This window comes from Pantherophis guttatus, chromosome 15 (assembly GCF_059756535.1).
Source record: "Pantherophis guttatus breed Tessera chromosome 15, ASM5975653v1, whole genome shotgun sequence".
NCBI lineage: Eukaryota > Metazoa > Chordata > Lepidosauria > Squamata > Colubridae > Pantherophis > Pantherophis guttatus.
Window position 1 is genome coordinate 6,092,849 of NC_142077.1, and position 13,141 is coordinate 6,105,989.

General features: G+C 47.0%; 1 protein-coding gene across 1 annotated transcript in view; it reads left to right on the plus strand.

Annotated features, from left to right (window-relative positions):
- Nucleotides 1-13,102, plus strand: part of NOC2L (NOC2 like nucleolar associated transcriptional repressor) — a 59,252-nt gene extending 46,150 nt beyond the window's left edge. The window contains exons 18-19 of the mRNA XM_060694173.2: nt 4,419-4,553; nt 9,282-13,102. Coding sequence (XP_060550156.2) covers nt 4,419-4,553; nt 9,282-9,403 — 257 coding nt within the window. The 3' untranslated portion in view covers nt 9,404-13,102. The remainder of the gene's footprint in view (nt 1-4,418; nt 4,554-9,281) is intronic.
- Nucleotides 13,103-13,141: the final 39 nt, after the last annotated feature.

Sequence of the window (13,141 nt, forward strand, 5' to 3'; positions counted from 1 at the left end):
CGAGGGGTGGGGCCAGCCAGGGGTGGGAACACCCGACAGGGAGCCACAGCAGAGGGCCCAAAGAGCCGCAGGTTGCTGATCCCTGGTCTTGGCGCACACCAGAAGTGGGTTTCACGTTTTGTTACCACCAGTTCGCCGCTCGCTTCCTGCACCTGTGGAGCTCCCGCGCATGCGCCCGGCCTCAAAAACGTGCCTAAATAGGACGACATAGAGCCGTGGCAGGTGGATATGTCCCCGTCCCCCGCCCCCGCGATCTCTGCTACCGGTACACCCTCAGACCGGAGCTGAAAGAAACAAGCACCTTCGTTCTGTGCCCTGTGGTTGCTGGGGCTGACTTGCAGAGAGGGTTGGTGCCAATCAGCAGCAGCTGCTGAGCACACAAACACAATCACAACACACAATAGATGGGTAAAACACAAAAGGGTTTTGTTCTGCCTCTCCTGGTCCTGCTCTCGGAGAGTTTCCCACTCCATTCATCTTGCATTTCGTGCCGATAATGGGGGTGCCTGAAAAAAAGGAGGTTTGGAGTCCCAGACAGCAGGAAATTGGAGCCCCCTGGCAACCCGGGCACTGCCAAAGCTAGGCAAGATATTTTAATCTGCTAGAATTCCCTGAACCCCCCCAGAATCTGTGAAGCCGAGAGAGGGAAGCGCCACTTCCAAAAATATTATTTCCTATGGCTGCTGTCACCCTATGGCAAAGGTGGGAAACGATGGCCCCATTTGGATTTGGGGACTTCAACTCCCAGAATTCCTGAGAACACTCAGGGATTCTGGGAGTTGAAGTCCACAAACGCTCAGGGATTCTGGGAGTTGAAGTCCACAAACGCTCAGGGATTCTGGGAGTTGAAGTCCACAAACACTCAGGGATTCTGGGAATTGAAGTCCACAAACGCTCGGGGATTCTGGGAGTTGAGGTCCACAAACGCTCGGGGATTCTGGGAATTGAAGTCCACAAACGCTCGGGGATTCTGGGAGTTGAGGTCCATAAACACTCAGGGATTCTGGGAGTTGAAGTCCAAAAAACACTCAGGGATTCTGGGAATTGAAGTCCACAAACGCTCGGGGATTCTGGGAGTTGAGGTCCATAAACACTCAGGGATTCTGGGAGTTGAAGTCCAAAAAACACTCAGGGATTCTGGGAATTGAAGTCCACAAACGCTCGGGGATTCTGGGAGTTGAGGTCCATAAACACTCAGGGATTCTGGGAGTTGAAGTCCACAAACACTCAGGGATTCTGGGAGTTGAAGTCCAAAAAACACTCAGGGATTCTGGGAGTTGAAGTCCAAAAAACACTCAGGGATTCTGGGAGTTGAGGTCCAAAAAACACTCAGTGATTCTGGGAGTTGAAGTCCACAAACAATCAGGGATTCTGGGAATTGAAGTCCACAAACGCTCGGGGATTCTGGGAATTGAAGTCCACAAACGCTCGGGGATTCTGGGAATTGAAGTCCACAAACACTCAGGGATTCTGGGAGTTGAGGTCCATAAACACTCAGGGATTCTGGGAGTTGAAGTCCACAAATCCTAAAGGGGCCATCATTCCCCACCTCTTGGAAGGATGCCAAAGATTGGTTTATTAAATTGATTTATATAACTGCCAGTCTCAGTTTATGACTTCGGGCAGCCCAGAGCAACAATACATTCAAATGCAAAATAAAAAGAGGCATAAAACACCCAGCAGCCGGAGAATCATAAAATGAAAACCTCTAGCCCAGCTAGGAAACCAGAGAATTTGGCTTATTTTTAAATAGCATTTATTTGCATTTTTGATTTTTTTCTAGTTCTTTTCTACGATTTCTCCTGCTTTGGTAGGATTGCTAGGCTGGCTCTAAGGGAAAGCAGAGAAGAAATAAATGCAGACATCTTAATGGTTTTTATTTTTCTGCTTTTATTTATTTTTGCTTGAGTTTATTTTCATTTCATTTATATTGCTTCGACTGCCTCCATCTAAGGTAGAAAAGGGGTGTGTGTGTGTATAAATTGCAATGACAAAATGAAACTTGCACTGCTTTAAATTGTTATTAAAAAAGAGTTGTGATAGTTGTTTATTTTTTTAAAAAAAAATCCTGCAGATCCAGTTTCAAAAATATCCGGAAAAAAAACTTAACATATTTTTATACAAGCGGTGCAAATCCCCAGCTTGTAGGTTTGCACTGGAGTAAGAAATTGATTTTTTTTCATCTGAATTAGTGAATGTGTGAACAGAAGGAATGAGAAGCAGGTTAACTTCGTTTTATTGACTCCTTATCAGGGGTGGGGCTGTTGGGGGTTCGCAACGGGTTCGGGAGAACCTCTAGCTAAGATTCTGTGCAGTTCGGAGAACCCCCGAATCCCACTTCTGGCTGGCCCCGCCCACCCTGCCCCGCCCATCCCAGGAGTCCCCACATGGCCCGTTTTGGATGCAGGGAAGTGCAGGGCGGGCGCAGAGGTTCGGGGAGGGCCAAAAACTAGCCTACCGGAAGTTTGGGCCCGTTTCCGGCCTCCAGAGGGCCTCTGGTGCCTGGGGAGGCCATTTCCACCTTCCCGGAGGCTCAAGGAAAACCTCTGGAACCTGGGGAGGGCAAAAGCATCCGTCCGCCCTGCTGTGGTGCAGAGGCATATATATTTCCTTAAAAGCAAAGATAAATGCAGCTTGGGCAACTTGCTGTGTCACATCCCCTCATAAACCATGATTAAGTTCACTTCTACAAAAATGAAGGGACTCAAAATTGTTGTAAATAAATCAAAATAAGTAGTTTATATTGAAGAGGCTGACGGTAGATAAATCGCGCGGAAGAAGAGCAGAAAAGTTCCATAAATAATCCGCAGGGTCTTGGTGTCCATTTTTTTTTCTCTTTCTTGGCCAAGGTGGAAGAACAGAACCTGATCCAAGAGGCCGTTTCCCTCCCCCTCCTAGTTTTTAAAAATAGGACAAAATAAGCATCTAGTCCCTAAGAAGTTCGGAAATTGGTTTAGGTGTCCTTAGAGCTTTATTTCTCAAGGGCTGGGGGCATTTTATCACTTTCCTTTTTGACAAACCTTTTCTGGCCTCCCTTTCTTTGGTGTACACATTTCATAAGGACTGGAAACTTGCTTTTTCTGTGTTTTTTAAACTAAAACCAGAACCGACGCGGAGAACTAATCTTCGAATCTGCTTCTTGGCAATTCTGTTCTTTCCAATCTTGTAACCCCGTTTTTCTGTCTGTAGTGACTGGTATGAGATAGGCGGCTATATCGACAGAATAAAAATAAATTTAAAAATATATATAACGATGTCACATTTATGTAAGGGGACTCCACAATCAGGAGAAAATTGAAAGCAACTCACAGGTTATAATCTCCATGTTAAAAGGTTTACGGTGCTCTGATTTAGCCGTCGGCTGCAATCGTGGCTTGATTAATTTCAACTCCTGCTTTGCTGGCTGGGCGTGGAAGGTGTTGGGGTTCAATTTCCTGCCTTTTCTAACTGAGAAAAGGTAGGAAAATGTTGAAATAAAAATCTGGGGAGCCACATCTCCTATGTGCAGCTTTTCCCCAATGCTCAATTGGACACAAGCTTCAGGTTGCAATAAATCGTACCTTTATTTAAAGCAATTGCAGGCACTAACGCTGTTGTTTCTCAAATATATATATATATATATCTTTTTTCTTTTTTCATAGGCTTTTATGTGCATATTCTCTCTACCCAAGAACTTGTGAATGAGATTTCACAGAACCAGGGCTGTAGAACAACTTAGTTTACGTAGGTAAAACCTGGCTAGAAAGAATATGCACATAAAAGCCTACGAAAAAGAAAAAGATATATATATAATGTATATATAATATATAATGTATATATATATATATATATATATATATATAATGTATATGTATATGTATATGTGTGTATATATATATATACTGAGGTTTTTGCGGGTGTTTGTATGTAGGTCTTTGGTTATTCGGGTTTTCTCCCGCGTAAAATTGGAGGTTTCTTGGCAACTTCGTCGAAACGTTGCCAAGAAACCTCAAATTTTATGCGGGAGAAAACCCGAATAACTAAAGACCTACATACATACATACATACATACATACATACATACATACATATATGTATATATGTATGTATGTATGTATGTATGTATGTATGTATGTATGTTTACAGAAACTTGGTTTACGTAGGAAAATACCCAGTTGAAGAAAAATACATACAAAAACCTACGATAAGAGAAGAAAGCAAATACTTAGCTTCTACGGGGAGGGAACATACGGTAAGGGTGTGGCTAACTGATGAAGACCAATCAGTGCAAACTAGATCTATATTAGTCTCCCAATAGGCAGCAAAATGCATGCTTGCTGTCTGAAGAAGCCTAGGATAGTGGATGTGATTTCACTGAGCTATGGCTGCAATTTGAGAAACTTGGTTTACGTAGGACCGTTTTTGTTTCCTGGGTGCAGGGAAAGACAAGAAGGGGGCTGCAGACCGTGTTTCCGTGAGCAGCAGTGAGGAGGAGGAAGAGGAGGATGAAGGACAATACGAAGTGGACGATGAGGGAGAGGAAGGAGACGAAGAGAACCTGAGTGACTCAGATGGTAAAGAATTAAGAGGCTTCCTTGCAGCTTTCCATGTGCAGCATGGAAGGGGATCAGGCCGTCCCTTACAGAGTTCCTGAAACCCCCCAAGATAATCTTTAAATTTCTCTTGAACATTAGAGAAAAACAAAAGCAACAAGACCCCCACCCATTCAGGTACAGCCAGGGGTGAGCTGCTGCCGGTTCGGTCCAGTTCAGGCCGAACCGGTAGTTCCAACCACCGGCTGGGCCTGTCCACCCAACCCGGCGCTGTCCCATCCTATATATCTCACTCTCTGGCTCCCTTGCCCCGCCCATGCAACCCAGCTGATTCCCGCGCCTCGCCTGCTCTACTCAACCGCGGCTGTCCGAGAAGGTGCCCTGCAAGCCACACGCATGAAATCACCATGTGTTTGAAGCCGCGCGCACACACGCTGACATTTTCAGTTTTGCACTAGGCGAACCGGTTGTGAACTTATGACAGGAGTTGGCAATCCGTGTGGCTCTGGAGCCGCATGTGGCTCTGGAGCCGCATGTGGCTCTTTCATCCCTCTGCTGCAGCTCCTTGTCGCCGGTCGGCTCCACAATTGATAGGGCTTTCGGTTAGGACAGGTGGAGGAAAAAGGAGGCCGCGCTAGGAGGAGACTCTATGGTGGGGGAACTGGACTTCCGGTTGGCTCCAAAATTGAACGCGGGGTTTCCAGTTAGGATATTTGTGACTCTTTGAGTGTTTAAGATTACCGATCCCTGACTTATGGGAAGCCCACCTCTGGGTATAGCTGGGGTTCGCTATGGCCAATGCGCCGCAGGACAATTCAAAACTCTAGTAATCATTTCATTCGGTTCCTTTTATTTTTGGCGACTATGTTTTCATAGGAATTAGTGTAACTTGTATTCTGGATTGGCTTTATTTTATTATTATCGGCCACGGTCCCGTTGAAATTCATTTTAACTTGTGTATTTGTTGAATTGTCCCGTGGCGAGTTGTAGCCCAGGGTAGTAGCTGCTCCACATTTCATTTTTAATATTTTTTTTTTTGCAAGTACAGCTGACATTCTTCTGTTCACTGCCCAAACATCCCTAGATCCTAAATGCCAGGCCTGCCTTGGTAGAAGGAGGAGGAACAGCTGCTACAGATAGTCGTCAACATATGACCACAATCGAGCCCAAACCTACCCTTGCTAAGCAGGGCGGTTATTAAGTGAGCTTTGCCCCGGTTTACAGCCGTTTTTTGCCACAGTTGTTAAGCAAATCGCCGCAGCTGTTAAGCGATTCATGTGGCCATTAAGCGAATGTGGCTCCCCCCCCATCCCCTCCCGCTGATTTTGCTTCTGTGAAGCAGACTGTAAAAGTCACAAATGGTGATCCTGGGATGATGCAACCGTCATAAGTACATGCCAGTTGCCAAGCGCCTTGAATTTTGATCACGTCACCGTGGGAAACCTGCAGTGGTCATGTGAAAAAACGGCCATTCGTTTCCCCTTTTCAGTGTCGTCGTAACTTCGAACGGTCACTAAGTTGTAAGTCAAGGACTATGCTTGGGAGGGCAAATCCTCCAGCCCCCACCCCCACCCCCAGCTTGTTAGGCCAGGGACACCAGCCTCTGAAGCCCCCGGGGGGCTCCGAAGGGAATTAGTGGAGTTCTGGAAGCAAGATCAAAGCTGGTGGGGGAGGGGCAGGGATGAAATGCTCCCGGTTCGGACTGGATCGCCCGATCTGGTAGCGATGGTGGCGGGTGGTTCGGAGAACCGGTAGCAAAAATCCCTGCGGCCCCCCCGCCCCCACCATGCCTAGCTGAGCCACACAATCATCAGAGGCTTTTTTTTTTTTAACTTTTAAAAGCATTTTTTCTACAACCTCTTCCGACGAAAAAATGCTTTTAAAAGTAAAAAAAAAAAAAAAGCCTCTGATGATCCCACGTGGCTCAGCTGGGATCGTCAGAGGCTTTTCAAAGCATTTTTTTTCTGCAACCTCTTGGCCAAAGAGGTGGTTAAAAAGAAAAATGCTTTGAAAAGTCTCTGACGATCCCAGCTGAGTTGCCGGATCGGCAGAGAGGCTTTTCAAAGCATTAGAAAAAATGCTTTGAAAAGTTGTTTTTTTTTTTAAAGTTGGCCACGCCCACCCAGTCACATTACCCCCCACCACCAAGCCACGCCCACAGAACCAGTAGTAACAAATTTTACATTTCACCCCCGGAGAGGGGCATCGTCGGGGGTGTCTCAGTGAATATTCCCACCCTCAGCCCCGAAACTCCCAAAACAAAACCCCTCCAGAGTATATATATATATATATATATATATATATATATATATATACAGGTAATTCCAGAAAATTATTTGCAGGATCCAACACTTTTTAAGAGTTCGAATTTTGCCCTGCACCGCAGGAGAGGCACCTCCGAGCCAAACCCCCATCCCTCCATCCATCCTCCCTTCCCTTCCCTCCCCTCCATTTCCCCCTCTCTCCCCCCCCCAAATGCTCCGCAGCTAAAAGAGTCTGGCATGGTGCCCAATTCTCAGTAGCAGATGGCAGAGGCTTGGCATGCCAGCGCTCGGTGCCGGTTGCCCAGAATAGACCGACGCCAGAGGCCAGAGCGGGCAACGGCTGGCACCCTTGGCATCTCCGCGTGCCAACTCTCAAAATGCTTTCTCTCCGGGATTGGCGAAACGTTGAAAAGTCCCCTCGCTCCCAAAACTCGTTTAGCCCGTTCCCTTTTTCGGACGGCTGTTCCAGTTCCTGGCTTTTCCCTGCTTTTGTTTTCCAGTTGGCCCAAACCTTCCCTTCATCGGGAGCTTTTGGGGAATAAAATCCTGAGACTGGAGGGAAACGGTCATCCGGTCCCAAATTTCACGGCCAAACCCTCGTTTTGCGCTTAGGCCAATCCTGAATGTCAGCGTCGTCTTGGCGTTTCTGAGAAGAAGAAAAAAAGGGGGGGGGAGAGAAACATTTCTGCCTGAAATCAGATTGAAGTAGAGCCAGGTGGAGCTGCACCTCTCAGCCCACCGCCCTCCTCCCCAGGAGCAGGGTGGATAAAAATCAATGATTTTTTTTCAAAAAAATCAAAAAAATCAGATTTTTTTGATTTAAATTGGATTTTTTTTTTATTTAAATCGGATTTTTTGATTTTTATTGAATTTATTTTAATAAGCAGGCAGGGAAGGGGCGAGTAGGGGGCGGCCGGTGAAGCACCCCTCGACGTGAGTGACATCGAGTTGGCCACGCCCACCCAGTCACATGACCACCAAGCCACGCCCACCCAGATGGTCATTAGGCAGATCGTATTAGCGGTCCGTGGGATTATGACGAATTTTGGGGTCCGAAAGGTTGGGGACCCCCTGATCTAGACTGTCTGCACCACCCTGCTTCACACTGGATGGGGGAGAATTTATGTTCCTGTCCCGTCTCAAAAATTGGATGTTAAAAGTGATCTCCAGCCCCAACCTGTGACATGGTGGATGTGTGCATAGGTGTGTTTCTTGTTCATTCTGGTGCTCATCAACCATTCCCAAGGTTCTTTGGCTTCTCCCCTGGTCCTTCTCTCTCACCCTTTTCCTCCCCTTTCTGGGGTGGGCAGGTTGATTAAACCCCCGTACTTCTAGGTCTCCCCACTTAGATTTCTAGACCATCATGAGAAGATCTTCAGGTTCAGCTGAAGAAGCAGGCTCCTTCTCCCAACAACAACAAAAAAACACCCTTTTTATTAAGTGACTGTGAATTCCTCTCTCATTCACATCCAGCAAAGCCTTTCAAGGGAGAATTTACAGTCACAGACTTTATCTGGCTTGGAGAGCTGCCAGGCCGATATCTTCAAAACTTGGCGAGGATTCTCGGAAAGTCACGAATCAATTAAGCGAATTAATTGTCTCCTGCAAACTCCACTCCCCTTTTGCTCCCCTTTTATTTCCCTCTGGGAGGGGGTCCTTCATCATCCACCTGTGGCTTTACTCCTGAGTCGACCCTTGTTCTTTAGCTGTTCCCTTCTCCTGGCAGCTCACGTTGGGAACAGGCTCCAGCTGTCCTTCTGTCTCACTGATGCCCGACTCCGAAGGCAGCTGACAACTGTCAGACGGCCCTGGCCCCCTCTCTGCCTCCGACGCAGAGCCCTCATCAGAGCCCTCCCCAGGCTCCAGGACTGGCCCATGTTCCTCCCCAACCTCCTCACTGTCTGAGTCTGCCATCGGCTCTGGAGAGTGGGTCTCCAACCGAAGAATGCAGAGGCAGACCAGAGGGTTTTGGGGGGAGAGTCCCAACCCCAAAAGGACTCCCCCTTCCACCCGCTCAAGAATTAATACCATAGCCCATTTTAAGAGCATGCTTCTAAATTCACCTCCGTAGATTGCAAAGGAAATATTTGGAGAAGAGCCCATTTCCCCCCCTTATTTCTAGCATGTGGGTTTTGGGAGCCTCTCCTTTTACAGGGTTGTGCCCACCCGCCCACCCCCAAACAAAATGTGGGGAGGGGGGAAATAAAGATTTTTTTCTCCTTGATCCTCCGTCTCCATTCGAAACACACACCCCCAGGCGCTTCATTTATTTATCGCTCCGCTTATTATTAAACCTGTACTCTGCCCATCTCGCCATTTCCATCTCGTCCCCCTTTCCTGCGCTCTGCAGATGATCCATTAATTAGCACCGGTGATTAATTAGCACCCAGCTGCCTTTTTTGTGTGTGTGTGTGTGTGTGCCCCCCTCCTCCTCTCCCCATTGAGGTTGGATTGACCCCCATTCCCGTTTTCCTTCCTTCTCCAGGAGGCGAGAGGGCCGTGCCCCGACCGAGCCGTCGGAAACCGCTGTCTCGGACAGAGGTGCAACAGCTGGCACAAGGAGAAGAGGACGTGGTGGAAGATTTGGATTTTTCCGATGAAGACTGATGGATGGACAGATATTTTTTTTTTGGGTGTGTGTGGGTAACTGGACAGCTGTTGCCACTTTTGGAGGGCCGAGGAAGGTTGCCTTGTTCCAGCAGCTGCGTTTCTGCGCTAGACGGACATGCCAGAAAATTTGGTCATCCGGCAGGGGAGCCTAAAAAGACACGATGGCTGCAAAAAAACCCCCCAAAAACCTGCCTCTTTAGAATAACGTGGGTTCTTAAAACCATCTCAAAATAAAACTTTTAAATATATATATATATTTTTAAACCCACCCTCTGGGAAGGAATCCCACTCGTCCAGCGCTGGAGATTGCAATGATAAAAAACCGAAGTCCCACCGCATTTTTTTTTTTTTGGCTTGGCTCTTTTCCTGCCAAGTGGACATTTTAAAAAAAATATATAAAATTGGACCAAACGGATCAGGAAGAGTCGGACTGGGCAGCGCAAGGCGTGCATTGAATCCATCCAATTTCCTTTTTTTTTTCATTTCTGTATTGGGAACATTTGTGTGGTTTCTCGGCTTGTAAAAACAGCCTCTTGTGGATTTCTTTCTGGAGATCTCGCTGCACCGAAACCGCAGCGGGCAAAACGGCCAGATCCCGATGGGAGCGACGTTTTTCCCTGCGGCTTTCACTGCATTGTGATCTACACAACGCCTTTCTTTTCCCCACCCGCTGTGCGGTGCCCACCAGGAACTGAGACACCCCCTCCCCAAAACACTTAAGGTCGCTTAAGGTCACCTGACAGATCAGATGTAGGATCAGGAGTTAGCAAATCCTTATTGTTGAGTCGTGGGTGGATCCCCAGCGTAGCCAGGACCTCTCCCTAATTTGCAAGTTAGGTGAAGGGACTTCTTTTAAGTCTTTGGCTTGGCTGAAAAACCGAGTTTTGGGGTTTATGGAGATACGCTTGAAGCCCAAGAGCCCTTAAGTGATCAATTTGGATGCCATAAATTTGAAATGAAGGTAGTTCAGCTAGCTTTAAGCTTTGGATGGTAGGCTCAAGGAATCTTGGCTGTTGTCAGCCTTTATCTTTTGTAGAATAGAATAGAATTTAGAGTAGAGTAGAATAGAATAGAATAGAATAGAATTTAGAGTAGAATAGAATAGAATAGAATAGAATAGAATAGAATAGAATAGAATAGAACAAGTAAGAGTAGAACAGAACAGAGTAGAGTAGAACAGAACAGAACAGAACAGAACAAAACAAATAGAATAGAACAGAACAAATAGAATAGAATAGACCAGACCAGACCAGACCATGAGTGTTATCTGGTAGGATTCTGTAGACCAAGTTCAGGTGGTAGGACAAGAGTTGAGACATCAGAAGAACTTGCATCAGGGTTTTTCAACCTTAACAACTTGAAGCGGGGTTGGACTAGAAGATCTCCAAGATCCCTTCCAACTCTTGTTATTCTAAATTCTAAAGATGTGTGGACTTCAAATCCTAGAACTCCCCAGCCAGTTGGTTTGGGGAATTCTGGATGAGAAACCCTGATCTAAGAAGGTCGTGTGTATATATATACACCCACCGGGGATGTCTGGATTTTCGAACTCTTGCTTTCAGAAAGCCTTTTAGAAGGGTGGACTTCAACTCTTCTTCAGAATTTTTGAGAATTCTGGGAATTGGGAGTCCACCCGATTGGAAGGTGCAAGATGTCTGCCAACTCAACTCCCAGAATTCTGCAGCAGGGATTTTAAGAATTTTGGGGGGCTGTAGTCCACCCATTGAACGATGCAGCTTTCAAAGGGAGGGTTTTTTTTTTAGCTCCCAGAATTCTTAGCAATGGTGGCTAGAGAATCTTAAGATGTCCCATTTTTCCCCCATCCCTAGAGCACCAGATAGCTGCAATTCCAGCTTTCTCCATCACATGGATTGGAGAATTCCGGAAACTGAAGTTCACCATTCTTGGAGACTGAGAGGTCCATGTGTTCTCTTGGTGGTGAGCCCCAATTCTTCTGAAGAAGTCCCATGCCCTGCTGGTGGGCCTCCAACTCTTAGTTCTGTTAGGAATTCTGAGGCTTGGAGTCCAATCCAGGAGACGGATCCATGTCCCGTAGATGGTGGGTCTCCAATTCTTCTGAATTCTGTGTTCAGAAAGTTCTTCACCACAGAGGAATAATCCTATCTCGATAGGATGCCCTACAGCAGGGGTCTCCAACCTCGGCAACTTTAAGACTTGTGGACTTCAACTCCCAGAAGTCCACAAGTCTTAAAGTTGCCGAGGTTGGAGACCCTTGCCCTATAGCAATGGTAGTCTTGAAAACCCTAGAAATTTGAGGTCCTCTCCTGACCCCCCCTAAGTACCAGATTGGCTGCCGTTCAATCTCTGGTGTTCTCCAGCACTGGAGAATTCTGGGAATTGAAGTTCACCAAACTGGGAGATGGAAGTCCCACGTTCTCAAGGTAGGTTTGATGTTAAAAACGATCATCCTGCTAAAAATTCTGAGAATTGAAGTCCATTTGACCTAGCATTCTGCATCTGAATAGGACAACTTCAATTCCCAGAGTTTGGCAACGGGTGTAGAATTAAGGGAATCAAAAGTTAAACCCTCTTGTCTAGATGGAAAGTCAACTGATGCAATCCAGACTTCTCAAGCTTATTTCTGTATTCTGGGAACAAATCTAAAAATAGTTTTTTGATTGAACTTAAGTACCCAGAAGCTTAGCAGTGTGGCTGGAGAAGTCTGGGGGACAAAGTCCATCCATTTGGGGGGGGGGTGTCTTTGTGTATTCTGGGGATGTGTCTTCCTCCCAGATCTTTCTGTACATTAGGAACTTGAGCTGCGATCCATGTAACTTGGATGCACAGAATTTGGGCTCCCCAGAATAAGTCCTTTAGGTCCTTCCCGTCCAATGGGTGCACCTCGACTCTGAAACCTTCCCTCGTGTCGGGGTCTCCGGTGCCTTGGCAAACTTAAGATGGGTGGACTTCAGTTCTAATTAGAAAAGTCTACACAACTTAAACTTGTCAAAGTTGAACACCTTTATTATGTAGGGCCTCTGTTCGTTGGGTGTAATGCACGGCCCCTCTCCACACTCTTCCCAGGTGAGCCAGAAAATCCATCCAGGTAAAATTGCAGTTCCTCCCCTTGTTTTAAGCAGGTGTGCACGGCGTACTCTTGTTCCAAATCTTGGAAAGTTCATTTTGAATAATATACGTTTGTGTGCGCCTGCTTCTAGCAAGGGGTGCAGAGAGAAATCTCTTGCATGGTGGGTCATGCCCAGGAAGGGGGGGGGGAAAGAAAGGCCAGGAGCCAACTATGGCATGGGGAGGCTAGCGGAGAGGTCTGGGGCATCCCAGGGCCTCTTTCGCCAGCTTGCCTTTTACCATGGTTGAAGCTCAGGGCTGGTGGGGACTTGGGGGAGGCCGAGAGATGGGGTGCAGGTGTGCCGGGCAGCTGCCAGTGTCCTTGGCTCTCAGGGTGGCGTTTTGGCCACTCCAAGCCAAGGACATTGGCAAGCTGTTCTCTGTGGCCCCTCACATGTACCCCATCTCTTCTTAGGCCTCCCTCAAGTCACCATCAATCTTGGCCCAATAGGGGCCTTGGGGGGAAGGGGGGGTCCTTGGGGGGGGTATGTAAACATACCCCCCCTTCTGGGACTGCCCCCCTCTGGGCTACCTTTAAACCAAAACTGTAATTGTGGGGGGTGGACCGTTGATTTGTTTTTTTGAGTTCTAATAAAGATTTTTCTGCCATCTTGGGTGTTTTTTTTTTTTCCTGACCCCCCCATTTCC